The following is a 20,653-nucleotide window of genomic DNA, read 5'->3' as shown; positions in this document are numbered from 1 at the left end:
TCCAAAGTATTTAGAGATGGTTTTATAACTTTTCCAGCCTGATGAGCTTCAACAACGCTTTTTTTGAGGCCCTCAGAAATCTCCTTTGTTCGTGCCATGATGCACTTCCACAAACGTGTTGTGAAGATCAGACTTTGATAGAACCCAGTTCTTTAAATAAAACAGGGTGCCCACTCACACCTGATTGTCATCCCATTGATTGAAAACACCTGACTCTAAATTCACCTTCAAATTAACTGCTAATCCTAGAGGTTCACATACTTTTGCCACTCACAGATATGTAATATTGGATCATTTTCCTCAATAAATAAACGACCAAATATAATATTTTTGTCTCATCTGTTTACCTGGGTTCTCTTTATCTACTTTTAGGACTTGTGTGAAAATCTGATGTTGTTTTAGGTCATATTTATGCAGAAATATAGAAAATTCTAAAGGGTTCACAAACTTTCAAGCACCACTGTACATTGCTTTTTGATATCTCAAAAAAAAATCCTTAATAGCATTAATAAAAGCATCCAACAAGCTTCCTTAGCTTACCTGCTCGAGATCTGCACTAGCGTCTGACTTTGCTGCAAGTCTAAAAAGCTCCTGCTCATGCAACTGATTCACCTCCATTAATCTGTTGTCTTTTTGCAAAATGATGTCCTTAAATGTCTGGATCTGTAATTTAAACACACAAAGGTTTCTGTTTTTATGGTAATGCCGGATTTTTGATGCATTTTTATGGGAAGAACGAATGAAAAATGGGAGGCTTGTCTGAATGGATGGACAAGACATGACTGCCTGGATGGCTGGATGGATAGTAAAGACATGATTGCCTGGACAGATGGATGGATAGTAAAGACATGATTGCCTGGACGGATGGATGGATGACAAGACTGAATGGTGCATGATTGATAAATGGATGGATGGATGGATGGTATTGTCTGAAAGAATAGTGCATGATGGATGGACAACAAAGACTGGATTGCATGAATTGTCCACGATGGATGGATGGATGGATGGATGGATGGATGGATGGATGGATGGACGGACAGACACGTGAACCAACAGATGAGTAAGTCTTTGCCATCTCTCCCTCTCCAACATTAAAATTCTCTGTTTAGTAGAGTCAGCTTAAACAAATTAAACCACAAAAAGAAAGTTCATCTCACATTTTGCTTGTACATGTTCTCCTTCTCCTCAAACTGAGCTCTCTCGGTGACCAGCAGATCTCTGAAGCTGTCATTCTGCTCCTTCAGGAGGCTGTACTTCTCTTCTCCATCTCCAACTTTTTTCGTCAGGTTTTTCACCAGCATCTCCAGCTCCTGCATTGACGATTCCTGAAATTAAACAAATGATAAAATACAACAACAATAATAAGAATACATTCATGTTATAATACACTCATATTACAAGGTCCTTCGCTGAACTTTAATATTGTATAGTGAATTATTTAACACACTTCCATTGTTGTTTGTCATTTATCATTATACATGTTCTCATTCATAAAAGAAAAGGGAGTTTTTCCTTGCCTTGTGTTCTAGTGTTACTTGCTCCACTGTTTTAACTGCTTTCTCTCCACCTATGGCCATCTGTAAGTGAACGATATAATCCTCTTTCTCAGCCAGGCGTTTGTCTTTTTCCACCAACATGGCATCCATCTCAGCACCACGCTCCCACTGGGCTTCTAGTTCTTGTGTCTAATACATAAAATTACACTTGAGAAACATAAGCCAAAATGTGCCCCCCCCCCAAAAAAAAAAAATGGGCAAAGCTGGTGTACCTTCAGATGCAGTTCCTGATTTCTTTGCACAAGCTGCTGCTCGAGGTCTTCCACTTTCTTTTTAAGCAACAAAATTTTTCCTCTGCTAGCGCCACTGTGCTCCGATTCCCCCGATTCTCCACTTCCACTCTACACATATTAGTTATCAAAAATGATCAGTGTTTTATCAGATACCAGTATGGTCTTATAAAATAAATAAACCCCAAATCAGAAAGTGTTGGGACAGCATGTTGAAACTGAAAACAATGATTTGTAAATAATCTTTGATCTGTACTGCGCTCAAAACAATACAGCAGCACATGGCGGCACGGTGGTGTAGTGGTTAGCACTGTCGCCTCACAGCAAGAAGGTTCTGGGGTCAAGCCCAGCAGCCGACGGGGGCCTTTCTGTGTTGTGTGCGCATGTTCTCCCTGTGTCTGCATGGGTTATCGCTGGGTGCTCCGGTTTCCCCCACAGTTTAAAGACATGCGGTTAGGTTAACATGGGGCAGCCATGGCCTGAGGTTGGCCTGAAGTGCCCTGAGCAAGGCACCTAACCCCCAACTGCTCCCTGGGCGCTCTAACATAGCTGCCCACTGTCCTGGCTGTGTGTGCGTGCATGCACGTGTTCACTGCTTCAGACGGGTTAAATGCAGAGGACGAATTTCACCAAGTGTGCGCGTATGACAAAGGAAGGCTGCTGCTTCTTCATAATTTGATGTTTTACCTCATGAATTTTATTGTTGTTTTTTTCCCCCCCAAAATACACATTTCGATTTTGATACTTGCAACACGCTTCAAAAAACATTGGGACAGTAAAGCATTTATCACGTTTAGAAATGTTGCCATTCCTTCTCACAACACTTAAGGCCAAAAAAAAAAAAAAAAGACAGTGTTTCAGGTAACATGAAATACTAAAATAAGGTCGGTAGGTAGGAAAAAGTTTTTTTTTTTTTCTTAATTTTATTTTTTTTTTTATTTTGTTCGAAAAAATTAACACAAGTAAACATCTTACAAAATAGTATTTTGGCACAGAATCCTTTATACCACACATCATAATAAAATAAAAGTGTTTTAAATCTTTAAACGAATAAAAAAAAATCGCGAGAGTTCGAGTTATGATCTATGGAAGCATATTGCTGCCACACTAAAAAAAAATTGGCTTAGAATCAAGTAATTACGTGAAAAGACATTGTTAACAAAGTTATCACATTTTTACAATATATTTATCATGTAATAACATAACATCACGTAATTTCATGACAGGAAATTATCACGTTATTTCATGATATTTTCATGTAATAACTTGAAAACACCTTATCAAGAAATAACGTGAAAATAACGTCCTAGGCTACTTCCATTAACAGCAGACGGCCTAGCCTACTGTAGAACTTGGGTCGAGCAAAAACACTGAGCAAAAACATGGCTGAATCCTGAATGACTCCTATTTGTATAAATAGGGGACTACATAGGCGGCAAAATGTAGTGTTTTTCCCTGCCATGGAAGTGCACTTGTATACTGAAGAGGAAGTGATTTGCATTACAGCCTTGAATGAGGATTCAAAATGGCGCCTCGGCTCAGTTTTCCCTTCCTCCTTCAGTATACAAGTGCGCTTCCATGTTTATGCAGGAGGGCTGATAGAAGTGGCGAAACATTTTACTTTTTATCGTTTCTTTCATAACTTGAATGCGTTGAAACAAAAAATTATGACAAACTAACGCCGCTTACACTAAAAAAAAAAAATCGAGGGAAATTTGTAATAAAAACTTTACGGTCGGCAATTTCGACGCAGAAATTCTTGATCGGTCGGGTTACCGGAAACACTTTTTTTTTTTTGGCCTAAAAGACGTTTAGAGACTGAAGACAGCAACTGATGAAGCCTTGCAGGTGTTATTTTCTTCCATTCTTCCTGCAAATAGGTCTTAAGGTGTGCAACAGTATGGGGTTGTCATATTTTTTTCATTTCAAAATTTGCTAAACATTCTCTCCTGGGAATAGAAAGGACAGGCGCCCTCTTCTTCCACAGCTATGTCTTTGTAATGTGTACAGAATGTGGTTTTGTATTGTCTTGTTGAAATATCCCTGGAAAAGATGTCGTCTTGAAGGCAGCAGATGTTGCTCCAAAATATCAATGTACTTTTCTGCATTAATGCTGCCACCACAGAAGTGCAAGCTACCGTTGCCAAGGGCACTGAGATAACCTCATACTGTGACAGACCCTGGCTTTGGATTTGTTGCTGGTAACAGTCTTGATGGTCCTTTCCAACTTTAGCCTGGAGCATACAGCATCCCATTCTTCCAAAAAAAAGGCCAGGAATACGGATTTGACTGACCACAAATCAGCACCGTTCCACTGTGCGATTGTCCATCCCAGATGCCTCCAAACCCAGATAAATCAACCATAGGGGTGTTCACACGGCACATATTTGCATCGATGCTGCACTGATGTATTTTGTTGCGATATTATCTTACACTGGTGTAAATTTTGTGGTGCGTTCACACGTCATAAACCTGCTTACTAGAGAGAAGCGTGTTAGCACCGGTGCAGCCCCACTTGCGTTCACACAGCAGTTTTTGCGACCGTGCTATACGATAGTAATAATGCGGAAGTGAAATATGTGCATGCGTGAAAATGTACTTCCTTTTCCCGGTTGTCATGGCATCACCAAGCACCGGGAAAACAACGCAGATGAAGACACGCAGTTCTGTTGTTGTTGTTGATATTCGCCATTTTGGAAGCGCAAAATACCAGGAGGCAAATTATGCAATGCCCGTATGTAATCAACTCTCCTCACGCGTAGCGAGTCTACCCCTGTAGCGTTCAGACGTCCCATTTTATATCGGTGCTGCCCCGCAAACTAGTATTTACTCCGGAGTAAATTTCTTAAACCACCTCCCGAGCAGGGTTAGATTTGCACCGGTTTAAGCAGCTTTCAGGGGCTACACCGGTATAACTTTGTACCGTGTGAACGCTCCACCGGGGCAGCCCCGGTGCTACACCGGAGTAAAAGTTGCCGTGTGAACACCCCTAATGCTTCTGGACACAGTTCAAATAAGGCTTCCTTTTTGCACAGTAAAGTTTTAACTGACCATTTGTGGCTGTAACTCCGTATTGTCGTGCTTGACAAAGGTTTGCCAAAGTAAACCCAAGCCCATGTGGTTCTATCAGTTAGAGATGAATGACGGTTCTTGATGTAGCGCCGTCTGAGGGGTCAGAGATCACAGGTGTTCAGCTTAGGCTTGTGCCCTTGCACTTTACACACCGAAATTCCTACAAATTCCTTGAACTGTTTAATGATGATACGCACCGTATAGGGAGAAATATCCAAATCCCTTCAGATCTTTCTTTGACAAACATTGTTTTTAAATATTTCAATAATTTGCTCATGTATTTGTTGACAAACTGGAGATGCTCGGCCCATCTTTGATCCTCAAAATCTAGGCCTTTCCTGGATACTGATTTTGTACCAAATAATGATTACAAATCACCTGTTGGCATCACCTGTTTTAAATCATATTTAACCATTTTACCTAATTAGTAGCCCAAAATTTGCCCTGTCTCAACTGTTTTGGAATGTGTTATAGGCCTGAAACACAGGAATGGATGTATATTAACAAATGAAACAAAACTGACCAGAGAAAACATGAAATATCTTGTGTTCATACTGTCTACAATGAAATGCAAGTCAAAGTAAATTTAGAAATCGGTGCTTTTTTATTTTTATTTTTTTTAAATTTGCATTTTCCAAACCGTCTCAACTTTTTCTGATTTGGGATTGCAATAACATTAAGACAATTATTTTAAAGTTTCTTATTTAATTGGAGCATTTATCAAAACAGCACTGTTCACAATGCTTTACTGAGTTTTAATTTCTTTAGACTTGCTCCAGGGCGGCACGGTGGTGTAGTGGTTAGCACTGTCGCCTCACAGCAAGAAGGTCCGGGTTCGAGCCTTGTGGCTGGCGAGGGCCTTTCTGTGCAGAGTTTGCATGTTCTCCCCGTGTCCGCGTGGGTTTCCTCCGGGTGCTCCGGTTTCCCCCACAGTCCAAAGACATGCAGGTTAGGTTAACTGGTGACTCTAAATTGACCGTAGGTGTGAATGTGAATGGTTGTCTGTGCCTATGTGTCAGCCCTGTGATGACCTGGCGACTTGTCCAGGGTGTACCCCGCCTTTCGCCCGTAGTCAGCTGGGATAGGCTCCAGCTTGCCTGCGACCCTGTAGAACAGGATAAGCGGCTAGAGATAATGAGATGAATGAGACTTGCTCCATGTTGAATGAAAACAAAAGCTGTGAAAGAGACAGCACAGGCTCTGCCAAGTATTTGAGCAGTAAAAAATGACCTAAACCACATGTCTCAACCTTCTTCCAGCAAAAAACAACACGGAATATCTTTCAGTGGGTCACTTCTCTTCCCCAGTAATTAGGTCAATGTGACCAGTAGACGGTTTTGACAACAATAAAGTTTGCTGGAGCACCTCTTTAAACACTCTTGCGTCATATAACATAATGGTACTAAGACGGTATAATAGCTCGGATTTACGTGAAGTCAAATTTTATTTGTTCAGAGACACAGACAAAAAATTAAACTATGAATGTTGGATGAACCTCATCGTGACCCTCTTTATACAGAAAGTAAAACTGATTTCTCTCAAGATCTCTGCACCTAATCTGTATTGTTTTCTCTGGGGTGAGAAACTCAATTATGGCACAGATCCCAATAAAAGTATATTTAATGGACAAGATCATCTCTGCCATGATGTTTTAATGGCGTGCCATGGGATTGTTTCTTTTGAAAAAAAGGTATGAAGAAGTGATCGTGAGCACCAGTACCCGTTTGATTTGTGATGTTGCATTTTTGCCCACTGGCTCCCCCTGCTGTTTCTTCAGTTCCTCCAGCTGCGCGCTCAGAGACGTGATTTTTGCTTTGTTCTGGAGCCGCATCTTCGACAGCTTCACCTCGCATGCCTCCTTCTCAGCCTGCAGAATTTATTAAAAGGAAGGATTTAATTGTTTAGATGTTAATAAATATCAAACTAGCCTTGCGTTCTTACATGGTTTTTAGCACACCCTTTACACTTGACTGAGCCCCATTGGCCACCTTAAAGGCCAACTAAGATGACAATTACCCTACCCGTTTTTCTTATTTTACACAAACAAATAGTGGTTTTCAAATCACATAAGAGCCCATTTTCTGACCGTTTACAATACTAAAACAATTTTAATTAGCCAATTACTTTCGCATATTTTACATGCTATTGCTGCTCGGTTGATGATCGGAAATGTTTGTAAGCTCCCGACAGGTTACGTCACTCACAGTACACATGGCCATATTTGAGAGAAGAGAGAACAGTGAGGATCATTTGCGTCCATATTTTTTAAGATTATTTGAGGTAATGGTTGGTTCGAGGTGTTGTGTGGGAGTGTAGCATAGAATAGCCCAGCCAGGTTAAAGTTTTTTTTTCTTTTACGTTCATTAATCCAGGGGTGCCACCAGTTCCTACCACTACACTCTCGACTCATCCATAAAAAAAACTTCATCAAGACATCACCAGGCTAGCCTACCGTAATTACCGTGGTAGACAGTCCAACCCCCGCGACAACGCAGAAAGAGGGTAAACAAACACTATCCTATCCTCAGTCGGTGTGTTTACATGCACATAGAGAAAATCGAATTTCTGCCGTAGCTCGACTGAAATCGAAGTTCTAAATGGCATGGAAACACCTTAGCTCGGCTGAAATCGAACCGAACTGGATTTCTCGTAATCGAGCTATGCGACCTAGATTATGCGATTGTAGCCGAGCTACTTAGTGCATGTAAACCCTATCGAGCTGCGTAGTCGAGCTACTTACTTCAGCACTGCCCCTTCCGGAAGTGACGAGACCACAAGCAGGAAACACAACAGCCTTGGTCGGCATGACACTTCACCTTAGCCGCCACTTTATTAGGAACACTTGTGTCTGGGCATGCACGCACCCATTTCCAATTAGTTGGCAAGTTATTAGCATGTTAGCAGGCTAACAGTTAATATGTTCACCATTACAGATCAACTTCAACTTAGTGGCCATTCTATTAGGAACACTTCTGTTCGTACATACAAACACTCTTCTTGTGAACACGGAATTGATAACTTTGTTTATACTCTTGAATAGCTCTTCTTCATGACGACAACCGGAACTGTACCAACACGATGGGGCGTGTAGCGCCACCTGTGGCTCGGGTGCACAATGTACCTCACACAATAGCTCGATTTCCTTGTGTGCATGTAGGATTGGATTTCTCTGGCACCCCTGCTGGGACCCTTAGCTCAATTACCGACAGCAGCTCGATTTGGATGTGCATGTAAACGCACTGAGTGTTTGTTTACCCTCTTTCTGCATTACCACGGGGGTTGGACTGTCTACCATGGTAATTATGGTAGGCTAGCCTGGTGACGTCTTGATTTGAAGGTATCTTTATTTCATACTAAACACTAAAATTTACAAATAACAAAAACATAAAACAGACAAATAGTATGATGCTGCCGAGAAATAACTGAAAAGCTAATCAAGCTAGGCAGCAAATCTTTTTATGATTAATTGAAAAAGTCAGACGAGGCACAAATACAATCAAACATTGACAAAAAAAGGAAAAAAACAATGAGAAATGAAAATAAAGATGCAAAGACATAAAAACCTAAAAAAAATAAAATAAAAAAATTTGGAAGAGACTAATATGAATTTAAAAAAAAATGGCTTTGATAGAAGACTTGAATTTACCGAGACTGAAAGATTTAAATGATTCATTAATACTATTCCAGATTACTGCTCCTTTAAATCGAATATTAAATTTACCAAAATTAGTACGAGCTGGAGGCAGAGAATAACTTGACCTTGAAGCCAGCCTGGTATTGTATTTGTGCCTTGTTCTGACACTTATGATGAAGTTTTATATGAATGAGTCAAGAGCATAGTGGTAGGAAGTGGTGGCACCCCTGGATTAACAAACTTAAAAGGAAAAAAAAAAACCAAAAACCTTAAATAACTTGACTCTAACCTGGCTGGGATATTGTACGCTACACTTCCACACAACACCTGGATCCAACCAATACCTCAAATAATCTTAAAAAATACTGATGCAAATGATCCTCACTGTTCTCTCTTCTCTCAAATATGGCTGTACACTGTAAGTGACGTCACACTTTACGGAAACCATTCGGAAAGCAGCTCGGGTGTTTCCGGCAATATTTCTGCCTTTTTTCGTACAAGTGTGATATACCGCATAGTTTCAACCTCATTTTACAGGTAGAGTTCGGGTCTGTCCGTAAGTCAGGGTTGCATCTCATTAACACACTATTTCAGATGTATAGTGTCTGTGTGTGTGTGGGGGGGACACATTGTCACCTTAGTGGACCTCTAAGGACTGTTCCATTACTTTCACAAACATGGGTAAAATATCTCAGATTAGCATTAGATTACGAGTATGTACTGCTCTGAAAGACAGTTACCCAGAAGATATTGCTACGATCTGAAACAGTTTCCATTTTTATAGAAAAGATGAGTGTTGTTGTTTGTTATATTAAGCTTCTGTTCATAGCTCAAAACGATGATATTTGATTAACTTTTGAGACCTCTCCCCCAGGGCGGCACGGTGGTGTAGTGGTTAGCGCTGTCGCCTCACAGCAAGAAGGTCTGGGTTCGAGCCCCGTGGCCGGCGAGGGCCTTTCTGTGTGGAGTTTGCATGTTCTCCCCGTGTCTGCGTGGGTTTCCTCCGGGTGCTCCGGTTTCCCCCACAGTCCAAAGACATGCAGTTAGGTTAACTGGTGACTCTAAATTGACCGTAGGTGTGAGTGTGAATGGTTGTCTGTGTCTATGTGTCAGCCCTGTGATGACCTGGCGACTTGTCCAGGGTGTACCCCGCCTTTCGCCCGTAGTCAGCTGGGATAGGCTCCAGCTTGCCTGCAACCCTGTAGAACAGGATAAAGCGGCTAGAGATGAGATGAGACCTCTCCCCCATTCTCACATTTTCTCAGGCGAGTGCTGAGATTGCATCAACTAAAATGCACATTGCTACTACATGCATACCACAGTGTAATTCACCCTGGTTAATCTCCCACAGCACTGAAAGATTAACCAGACTGTTGACAAGTCTGCAGATAACCAGAATCCTCTACTGTTACTGTGTTTAGCTTGTACTTTGCTCTGCATTCCATTCCCATGATAAGCATAATGAGTTTCCAAAATGTCTCCAAGCAAAATAGAAAAAAGGTTGCGTTTTTGTCAGCTACTATACTGCTGAATAATACGATGCGCAACAATGACATCAAAATGGCAGCAACCAGATACACACATTATACATTATCGAGAGGGGAAAGAAAAAACAACCAAACAAACTGTACTCAACTAACATAGCAGCTGCAGCACTTATGATTTAGTATGATTCTAGCTAGTTAAGTATTTAGCAACAAATTTTCATGCATCTTAAATCACAAGTAGTTTGTGCATTAATCAGGGCTCTCCAGAAAATCTGAAGTAGCCGGCCAAAAAAAAGTAATAGGCGGCTCTGGAATTTGCGGCGGCAAACCGCACTAATGCTAGTGGAGTCTGGGGGCATGCCCCCTACAGAAAATTTTGAAATTTACATGCCTTCTGGTGCATTCTCAGCTAATAAATTACTAAACATTTTCCTGTAAAATACTTGCAAAATATGTATGAAATTTCTCTCCAGATGTGTGTGTGCTTGGCTTTCTCGGTTACCCTCTGTAGTATAGTGCCTGGCTCTATAACATAACTACATGGTGAACTCATTTGGTGCATGTGTAAGGTTACTTGATGTGCTTCTGGTGTAGTATTGTGTATTGTACAGTTTTAATTTCAGCATAAATATTTGCACACAATTACCTATTTGCACTTTATAAGTATGAAGGCCTTAGCTAAGGGACCCCATACATCTGTATGGGAGCTTGGGCACTCCAGGTAGCTACTGGATATGAAAGTAATTATTAAAAATGAAAATATTAATTACGATTTATATATACGGGTCGGGGTGGCACGGTGGTGTAGTGGTTAGCGCTGTCGCCTCACAGCAAGAAGGTCCGGGTTCGAGCCCCGTGGCCGGCGAGGGCCTTTCTGTGTGGAGTTTGCATGTTCTCCCCGTGTCCGCGTGGGTTTCCTCCGGGTGCTCCGGTTTCCCCCACAGTCCAAAGACATGCAGGTTAGGTTAACTGGTGACTCTAAATTGACCGTAGATGTGAATGTGAATGGTTGTCTGTGTCTACTGGCCCTTTTCCACTACCCTTTTTCAGCTCACTTCAGCTCGCTTCAGCTCACTTCAGCCCGACACGGCTCGCGTTTCGACTACCAAAAAACAGCACGACTCAGCTCGCTTCAGCCCTGCTTAGCCCCTAAAACTCGCACCGTTTTGGAGTGGGGCTGAAGCGAGCCAAACCGAGCCGAGTGGGGCTAGGGGCGTGAGCAGACACTCCCCTGTGCACTGATTGGTGAGGAGGAGTGTCCTCACATGCCCACACACGCCCCGCGAGCACACTAGGATCTGTAAACACCGTAAACCCGGAAGGAGAAGAATTACGAATTACGAGAATTATGAAGCCTTATGCGCCTCGCCTCATCTATACGCTCTTGCCAGTATCTGTTGGCGTTGTCGGTGACAACAAGCCACAGCACCAAGACCAGCAACACTAACGACTCCATGTCCTCCATGTTTATTGTTTACTATTCGGGTCGTGAGACTACCGCTTAAAAGCTCAGTGATATCACTGTTTGCGCTGCTTAACGACATCACGTGACGTCCACCCACTTTCGCTAACTCCACCCAATGTGTCCACCCACTTCCAGCCAGCACGGTTCAGCGCGGTTGTAGTCAAAATGCAACTCCAACAGCCCCACTCAGCTCGACTCAGCACGGCACGGCTCAGCCCGACTCAGCCGCGTTTGTAGTGGAAAAGCGGCATATGTGTCAGCCCTGTGATGACCCGGCAACTTGTCCAGGGTGTACCCCGCCTTTCGCCCGTAGTCAGCTGGGATAGGCTCCAGCTTGCCTGCGACCCTGTAGGACAGGATAAAGCGGCTAGAGATAATGAGATGAGATATACAGGTCATTCCATGTCAAATCTCTGAATGCTCCCACTCGACTATCTCAGATTTGGCTGAAAAAATTCCAGGAGGTTCACACACTTCCCAATAGGAAAAGTCCCAAATTTTAGCTCCCAACTCCTTGTCATTAAAAAAAAAAAAAAAAAAATAGTTTTGCAACTAACCCTGGACCCGTTTTGAGCAGAATTCTTTGGGGAGCCATTTTGAGATTGCTGTATCTAGAAAAGTATTTAAGCCAGGTCCTTCACATTTTCAAGGGTCAAAACCTGGCACCAGTACTTGTAGAATATGGACTTTTACATGTGTGCTTTTGGTTTATCATAGAATTCTGGGGGTTTGAATTTGCTTGGAAATTCTACACTACGCTCTGTGGCAGCATATTTGAAGGACTGTGCAATTTCAAAGACAGAGGCTTGATATTGCACATACACCTTCCCATACTGTGTACTTTGTATTCTAAAACTTCCCCTCGGTGATGAGCGGTTTGGAAGATATTAAAGTTTAAAAATGGAAAGAAAGTGGAAAAAAAAAGACTTATCATGGATAAATACTCACTGAAGCATACAGGTTGCTTTATCTGCTGAATTATGGTACAACAGAAATGTTGTAATGAAAACAAGTTTCGGTTTTCACCCATATTGGAGCGCCAATGTTTCAGTATCTAAAGGTTGCATATAGGTTATCCTTCAGGTCTAGTTTACCATCAACCAAATGAAGCATTTTGTTGAGTTTAAGCTGTGTGTCATAAATTCAGGGCATTTTGTTAGCATTTGAAAATGCTTTCATAGGCCTTGAATGCTGTGTGTGTATGCGAACACCGCATTTTCAAAAAAAAATCATTTTGCAAAAATAAGGCAGAACACTATCACAAATTTTGGATGCGTTAAAAACAGACATCTAATCTTTCTAAAACAGTCAATTTTATGTTTGTGGATGCTGTCATTTTTTTGCTATAACATGCCAAAAATGTCACCAAATTAATTTTTTCCATTTTTAAACTTTAATATCTTCCAAACCGCTCATCACAGAGGGGCAGTTTTAGAACACAAAGTACAAAGTATATATGGGAAGGTGTATGTGCAATATCAAGCCTCTGTCTTTGAAACTGCACTTTCCACAGTCCACAGTCAAATATGCTGCCACAGAGCGTAGTGTAGAATTTCCGAGCAAATTCAAGCCCCCAGAATTCTATGATAAACCAAAAGCACACATGTAAAAGTCCATATTCTACAAGTACTGGTGCCAGATTTTGACCCTTGAAAATGTGAAGGACCTGGCTTAAATACTTTTCTAGATACAGCAAAGTGGCTCCCCAAAAAACTCTGCTCAAAACGGGTCTGAGGTTAGTTGCAAAAGTATTTTTTTTTTTTTTATGACAAAACTATAAGGAGTTGGGAGCTAAAATTTGGGACTTTTCCTATTGGGAAGTGTGTGAACCTCCTGGATTTTTTTCAGCCAAATCTGAGATGGTCGAGTGGGAGCATTCGGAGATTTGACATGGAATGGCCCATACACAAACCTGCAGAAAACAGACTTGATATTTATTTGGCCCATGGAAGGTTGTAGGTTTCTTCTTCGGTGGCATTTTGTGAAAACCCACAGAGAACACTGATTAGGGATGGCGAAAACTAAAAAAAAAATCTTGACCGACCACCGAGCCTCATTAGCCGGTTAAAGTCGGTTAACCTATGAGTAAACGGTGCGCCTTTTGGCGGATGCCGCCTTTTTCACGGCTGAATCATGCAGATCCGATTTTTTTTTTTTAGGTGGGGCGTTGGAGTGTCTGAATAATTTCATCAGAGTAAATTCTGTATTAAAATTACTAAATAAGCCAATGCCATTACAGTCCATGAAACATAGGAAGTATAAGTATGAGAAGAAAACAGTAAATCAGAAAGCTGCGCACGTTTTCACGGAAGCTGCGCAAATGTGCACAGCTTTCTGATTTACTGTTTTCTTCTCATACTTCCTGTTTCATGGACTGTAACGGCATTTGCTTATTTAGTAATTTTAATACAGAATTTACTCTGATGAAATTATTCAGACACTCCAACGCCCTCCCTAAAAAAAAAAAAAAAAATTGGATCTGCACGATTCAGCCGTGAAAAAGGCGGCATCCGCCAAAAGGCGCGCCGTTTGCATCCCTGTTAAAATTCTAGAATTGGAATTATTAGAATCTATTCTAAATCTAACCGCGAGCATCCACACATTCAGTCCCAGTCGCTGCCCTCCACTCACATTTACCTTTTCTACAGCGCGAAACATTTAGTCAAACGTGGCACTGATGTCGAGGGGTTTGTATTGGAGCGGAGGACAAATGGCTCCAGCTTAGAGACAGTTTCAGTTGGCCATGATGGCGTTGAAAATAAAGTCAAGTGCTAGAAGTAGTACATAACATTCAGTGATGGGAATAACGGCGTTAAAATAAAGGCTGTTATAACGCCGGGAAATCTAATTAATTAGCTACAATCGTTATAATGCCGTTACCAATATCAACACGCCATTACTGCATGGTATTGAAGTTGCTCTGAAGCCGTCACCGACTTGGCTCACAGACATAAAAGCTGCGTTTGTCACTCCCCCTCCAGACACCGCTGTCAGTTCATTCTCTCCCCTTCCCTCCAAAAGTCAGCATCTGCGCCTTTAGTTTGTGTGGAGAGATATGATCTGCAATAACATGCATTGTTGGCTACAGACCGAAACATACTTTCAGAATGCACTGGCCAAGGCAGGACTAAACTCGATGTGCCTTCTAATAATAATTTAAAAAAAAAACGGAATAGTCATTTGTAAGCTAAAAAGCCTGTGTCTACACTTTTCTTTCGCCGAGTGGCAGCTGTCTTCAACTGGGGCGGGACATGACTGAATGGGTGTTTCTGATTTGTCAGCTGTCGTCCTTACACCACATGGCATGCCCCAAGCGTTTACAACACAGAATTCCAGGTTCTCCGCTCCAAAATCGGCAGCTTCAAAACGATTGATTTTTTTTTTTTAACCGACAACCAAAAAAAAATTAACCGGTTGACGTTGATTCGATCAACCATCGGTCAAACGGTCATCGGTTAACATCCCTAACACTGACTGATCTACTTAACAAGACAGAGCAATCAGGATGCACTCGCTGTCTTGGTCTGGGAGAGAAGACGTAAAGCCTGCCCACACAGAAAACTGACTGATCTACTTAGCAAGACTGAGCAATCAGCATGCGCTCGCGCTCTCTCTCAGGGAGCGGATATCAATATGAGAGACTCTCCCAGAACGTCCGGGAAAGTTGGGTGTAATTCAATTTGTCCCATCGGACAAGCAGATGCAGATTTGATTTGTCTGGACCAAACATCAACTTGTCCCATCCAATCGGACAACTGTTAACATCAAGCCCTGGACAGACCTGAATCGAAAACTATTTCATGGTGAAATAATTGGATTTGAAGCAAATTATGGGCAGCAGAGACGATATAAACCGATTGAACATTGAAAGGCAAGTTTTTAATTTTTTTCTGGGATCAAGTAGCCGGCACAGACCGTCTGTGTAGGCAGAGAAAACCACTGGTCGCCAGTGCTTGTGGACATCTCGGATTATTTTTAAATGCTACATAATAGGGGTGATGTAACAATGAGAGGATTTGGATTGATGCATCAATTTAAAAGGTATCAACTGATAAATTAAAAACAACAATTATAAAATATATCAATATACAATTTTTGATTATAAATGGACTGCTTGAATGCCTGCGTTAGTTTCTTCCCACAGTCCCAAGACAAGAGGATTATGTCGTCAACTGGCTAATCTAAATTGCCCATAGGTGTCAATGTGAGTGCGGATTTTTGGTTCTGTTAGGCATCCTTGACTTACAAGTGACGTCAAAGCAAAATAGAAACCTGGATGTCAGCCATGTTGGTGGATATACAAATGCGGGGTCAAGAGATATTACATACAAAACAGTCACGCGTGCGAAACTCTGTTTTTCCACTGCTTTAAGTGTTCTTTTAGCTATGCCATATCTTTGTGCTGTATATGGTTTTGGTCACAACAGTACTCGCGAATGTGGCATATTCTGTTTTTTTAGAATTCCGTCTGTGATTTGGAAAGAGGGCGAGGAAACTCTGAGGCTTAGTACAGAGAGGAGATGAGGGGATCAGGACACTTCGTCCAATGACCATTTTGTCCAATAGTTAAGACATTTCATCCAAAGCCTTTTTCATATGCACCATCAATTATTTTATATTTCAGGTATTCCGGTGTTTGCGAACCAAAGTCCCACGAGAGTACTGCTTCGCGTTGAAAGATTTAATATGCTCCAGCCAGCTTTAAAAATTAATAACTTGGCCAGGAGAGCTCACAGCGAAGCCAAATTTTACAGACACCTCCCTCTAAGCCTCCCCCTTTGAAAGAGAATGGGCTCAGGTCAGTAGGACTGTGCCTCGGCCCGGGATTCGCGAACAAAGCCCCCGCGAGAGCACTTCTCCACGTCTAAAGATTTAATATGACGAGACGAATCTGAACATGGTCCAGTGTTGCAAGAATTTGTTGACTGGTGTGAAGCCTCCCAGTTGCATTTGAACGCATCCAAGACCAAAGAGCTGGTCTTTGATTTCAGACGTGAGGCTCCCTCAATCACTCCGTCTCTGATTAAAGGAGAGGAGATAGAGATGGTGACGGAGTACAAATACCTCGGTCTTATTATCGACCATAAATTATCTTGGGACCAGTGTGCTGATGCTGTTTTTAAAAAGGGCCAACAGCGCTTGTATTTTCTTAGAAAACTTAATTATTTTAATGTTGATGACAAAATTTTGACCATGTTTTACAAGTCCTTTATTGAGAGTATTCTCTCGTACTGCATTGTATGCTGGTATGGGCATTCCAAAATCACCCATAGGAACAAATTGGGGAAGATTGTTAAAACCTGTGGAAAAATTATAGGTCAGCAACAGGTAGACCTGTACCAACTATATCTGACCAGATTAGAACAGAGGGCAGACAAGGTTTGCATGGATATAACTCATCCACTTTCAGTGGAATTCAAGCCGCTCCCTTCTGGTCGTAGATATAGATGCCCCAACGTCAGGACAAATTGAGCAAAAAACTCATTCATTCCCATGGCAATAACTCAATTAAATAAGATGTGGGGAGGGGTAAGACTAGAAGAATATCTGTAGCATTGTGTAGTATTTTCCTTAATTTACGATATTAGGCCTTCTGGGAAGTGCAATATACTTCTTATTGTATTCTATTTATGGATGTGTGTTATGTATTGATGAATAGTGGTGTAGCACAGCGCAGTAGTTTTATTTATTTATGGCATTATGCCTTTTAGGGAAGTGCAATATACTATACAGTAGTTTTACTTATTATGACATTAGGCCTTTAGGCAAGTGCAATATACTTCTTACTGTATTCCACTCATTGATGTGTGCATGTTATGCATTATTCTTTTATGATATTAGGCCTTGTAGGGAAGTGCAATATACTCCATTTCATTGTACTGTACGTGTTAGATGAATAGTGCTGCAGGTGTCTATTAAATGTCTGTTTTGTCTGTTCTGTCATATGCCTGTACTGTACAACAAATTGCCTTTCGGGGACATTAAAGTTTTCTAAGTTGATCAAGCCGGAAACAGACATGCAACCGAGCAGCCTGCAATGACAAGGGAGTTAACGTGTCCCAGGGTCAGCAAGTGGCACAGGCCTACGTGGTTACCCCCCCCTTAGTATGCTCTTTAGTGTTGAAGCTGCTTTGGTCAAATTCCATTGAGAATTCCTCCTTTTTTCGAACAAATAAATACCTGAAATATAAAATGATTGACAGTGCATATGAAAAAGGCTTTGGACAAAATGTCTTAACTATTGGATGAAATGACCTGCATCCATACTCGATGGTCGGTAGAAGCATCTTATCTTCAGAAAAGTCTGACTTTTTAAAATAATATGGGTCAAAACCACACACATCTATCTTGTCTTTGTATCGAATCTTTGGTCGACCGTTCAAATCGCGGCAATACTGAGAAAATTCAGCATTGTTTACAGACACGCTTTCAGCAGCTGCCATCCTAGTTGCTTTGTACAGTATATCCACCATGATGGCGGACGCTCATGACGTAGCACATTTTGATCACGTGGTTGCAAGTCATCTATGCGATAGATTGGTGAACTGCCCGGAGTGTATCCTGCCTCTCACCCAAAGTCAGCTGGGACTGGCTCCAGCTTCCCCTGACAGGTAAGCAGTATAGATAATGGATGGATGGAAGGACTGCTATCAAAAAAAGACAAACAAGTGGTGTGTAAAAAATAAACTGATATTTTAAAAATGAGGCTCGCAAGGTGATGTGCCCATAATTCTGATATTAAAAAATTATATCCGTCATCATGACTCATGCATTAATGGTAAGCCTACTCCAGATTCTGAAAAAATTTAGGTCACATACACTACCATTCAAAAGTTTGGGGTCACTTTGAAATGTCCTTATTTTTGAAAGAAAAGCACTGTTCTTTTCAATGAAGGTCACTTTAAACTAATCAGAAATCCACTCTATACATTGCTAATGTGGTAAATGACTCTTCTAGCTGCAAATGTCTGGTTTTTGGTGCAATATCTCCATAGGTGTATAGAGGCCCATTTCCAGCAACTCTCACTCCAGTGTTCTAATGGTACAATGTGTTTGCTCATTGCCTCAGAAGGCTAATGGATGATTAGAAAACCCTTGTACAATCATGTTAGCACAGCTGAAAACAGTTGAGCTCTTTAGAGAAGCTATAAAACTGACCTTCCTTTGAGCAGATTGAGTTTCTGGAGCATCACATTTGTGGGGGCGATTAAATGCTCAAAATGGCCAGAAAAATGTCTTGACTATATTTTCTATTCATTTTACAACTTATGGTGGTAAATAAAAGTGTGACTTTTCATGGAAAACACAAAATTGTCTGGGTGACCCCAAACTTTTGAATGGTAGTGTATCAGTCGGAAGCTACAAATGAATCGTATCCAATTATAGGAGATTTGGTATCAAATAGTGACTCATCTTAAGAATCCATATTGATATCGTATTGTGTGGAAGCCTGATGTTCATACTCCTACTACATACAGTAAACTAAACAGAATGTATTTTCTACATTCAGTATTATATTCTTACTCAGTTACAGGTATAATGAACGTGAATGAAATGGATTATTGTTATTTTTCTGCGAAAATACGTTTGGAGGAGAAACTGAAAACTGACTGAAAATAGACTGAGCAAAAAAAAAGGGAATGGTTTCACAGGTATTACACAACATTAAACATGAAAAAGTATGGTGGAGGGGGCGTCGTGACTCAGGTGGATAAGGCGCCATACCATAAATCCGGGGACCTGGGTTCGATTCCAACCCGAGGTCATTTCCCGATCCCTCCCCGTCTCTCTCTCCCGCTCATTTCCTGTCTCTACACTGTCCTAGCCAATAAAGGTGAAAAAAGCCAAAAAAAATCTTTAAAAAAAGAAAAAAGAATGGTGGTATTTAATTAATAAAATCATTTACCTTATTTATTGACTGAGTATTAAATAGCAATTAGGTAGTGACATCAGATTGGCCAGTTATTATTTTTCTAAAAACCACGTCCTGCTCGGTTTTATTCCATACATTGCTAATTTGTATAATGTAACGTTAACATTATGTTAATTGAATAGGAATGGTGTGAAAAGATGGTACGGCACACTCACTGCATATTTAAATAATATTTGAAAAGTATTCACGAAGTAGTAATCTAGAGCTGATCACCTTGAGCTGTTCATCTTTTGTGTGCAGAGCTACATCTTTTTCTCGGATCATCTCCTTTAACTGAGACACGAGCTGTTCCATCTGAGCCAAACGCTCCGTCTCCTCAGAGAGAGAGGGGTTCACACTACCCTCGCCAGCCTGAGAAAAAGACAGCAAGATAAACAGAAAATAAAAACACAAAGCAAGAAGGAAGGTGTTTAATGCATTCTTCACTAGTCAAACTTGCATGCAGCCTAAATACTGAATAATACGTTGAGATTATTTGAAAATACAAAAGCTCTTTCACACTAAAAGGGGGGGGGGGGGGGGGGCGTAAGGAGGCTGAGCTCAATTTGAACAATACTGCTATTGGATCAAGTAGGACTATGAAGGTTCTCAGTCATCCAGGTCACCGTAAACCATAGGTGCTAAAGAAAGTTCAGGTATGTGGATGACACCTGGGTAAAAATCAAAACCTATGAGGTGAAAGCCTTCACAGAACACATCAATATCATCAAGTTCACTTGGGAGAACATCAGTGGAAACAACCTAGCCTTTTTGGACTGCAGTGTGCACATCAAACAAGACAGAAGCTTTAGCATCAAGGCCTATCGGAAACCCACACACACAGACCAATACCTACTGTTTGATTCTCACCACCCACTGGAACACAAACTGGGGGTCATTAGGACCTTACATCACAGGGCTCAGAACATTCCTACAACGGTAGAGGGAAAAGAGAAGGCGCAAAAACACATCAAGGAAGCACTTCAGAAGTGCGGGTATCCCAACAGGGCTTTCGTCAAGACCAGAAAAAAAAAGAAAAACATAATGGACAGGGAAGAAAACAGCAACAAACACAAGAACATTGTCATTCCCTACATTTCTGGACTATCTGAGAAACTCAGGAGGATCTTCCACAAACACAACATCCCTGTACACTTCAGACCCAGTAACATTCTACTAGAAACTAGTCCACCCTAAGGACAAAATATCCAGACACGTAGTGTACGCAATTCAGTGCAGTGAGGAATGTACAGACCTGTACATTGGAGAAATGAAACGACCGCTTCACAAGCGCATG

At 41.3% G+C, this 20,653-nt stretch overlaps 1 protein-coding gene across 2 annotated transcripts in view; it reads right to left on the bottom strand.

The window, feature by feature from the left end:
- Positions 1 to 20,653, bottom strand: part of LOC132887851 (golgin subfamily B member 1-like) — a 225,383-nt gene that overhangs the window by 160,044 nt on the left and 44,686 nt on the right. For both annotated transcript variants that reach the window (XM_060923586.1, XM_060923587.1), the window contains exons 3-8: positions 19,591 to 19,728; positions 6,579 to 6,725; positions 1,769 to 1,897; positions 1,518 to 1,685; positions 1,158 to 1,325; positions 541 to 663 (exon numbers count right to left, since the gene is read on the bottom strand). In XM_060923586.1, coding sequence (XP_060779569.1) covers positions 541 to 663; positions 1,158 to 1,325; positions 1,518 to 1,685; positions 1,769 to 1,897; positions 6,579 to 6,725; positions 19,591 to 19,728 — 873 coding nt within the window. The remainder of the gene's footprint in view (positions 1 to 540; positions 664 to 1,157; positions 1,326 to 1,517; positions 1,686 to 1,768; positions 1,898 to 6,578; positions 6,726 to 19,590; positions 19,729 to 20,653) is intronic.

The sequence above is a fragment of the Neoarius graeffei genome, chromosome 6 (genome assembly GCF_027579695.1).
Source record: "Neoarius graeffei isolate fNeoGra1 chromosome 6, fNeoGra1.pri, whole genome shotgun sequence".
Lineage (NCBI taxonomy): Eukaryota > Metazoa > Chordata > Actinopteri > Siluriformes > Ariidae > Neoarius > Neoarius graeffei.
Note: the sequence above shows the minus strand (reverse complement) of the source record. Positions and strands in the feature narration are given on the sequence as shown.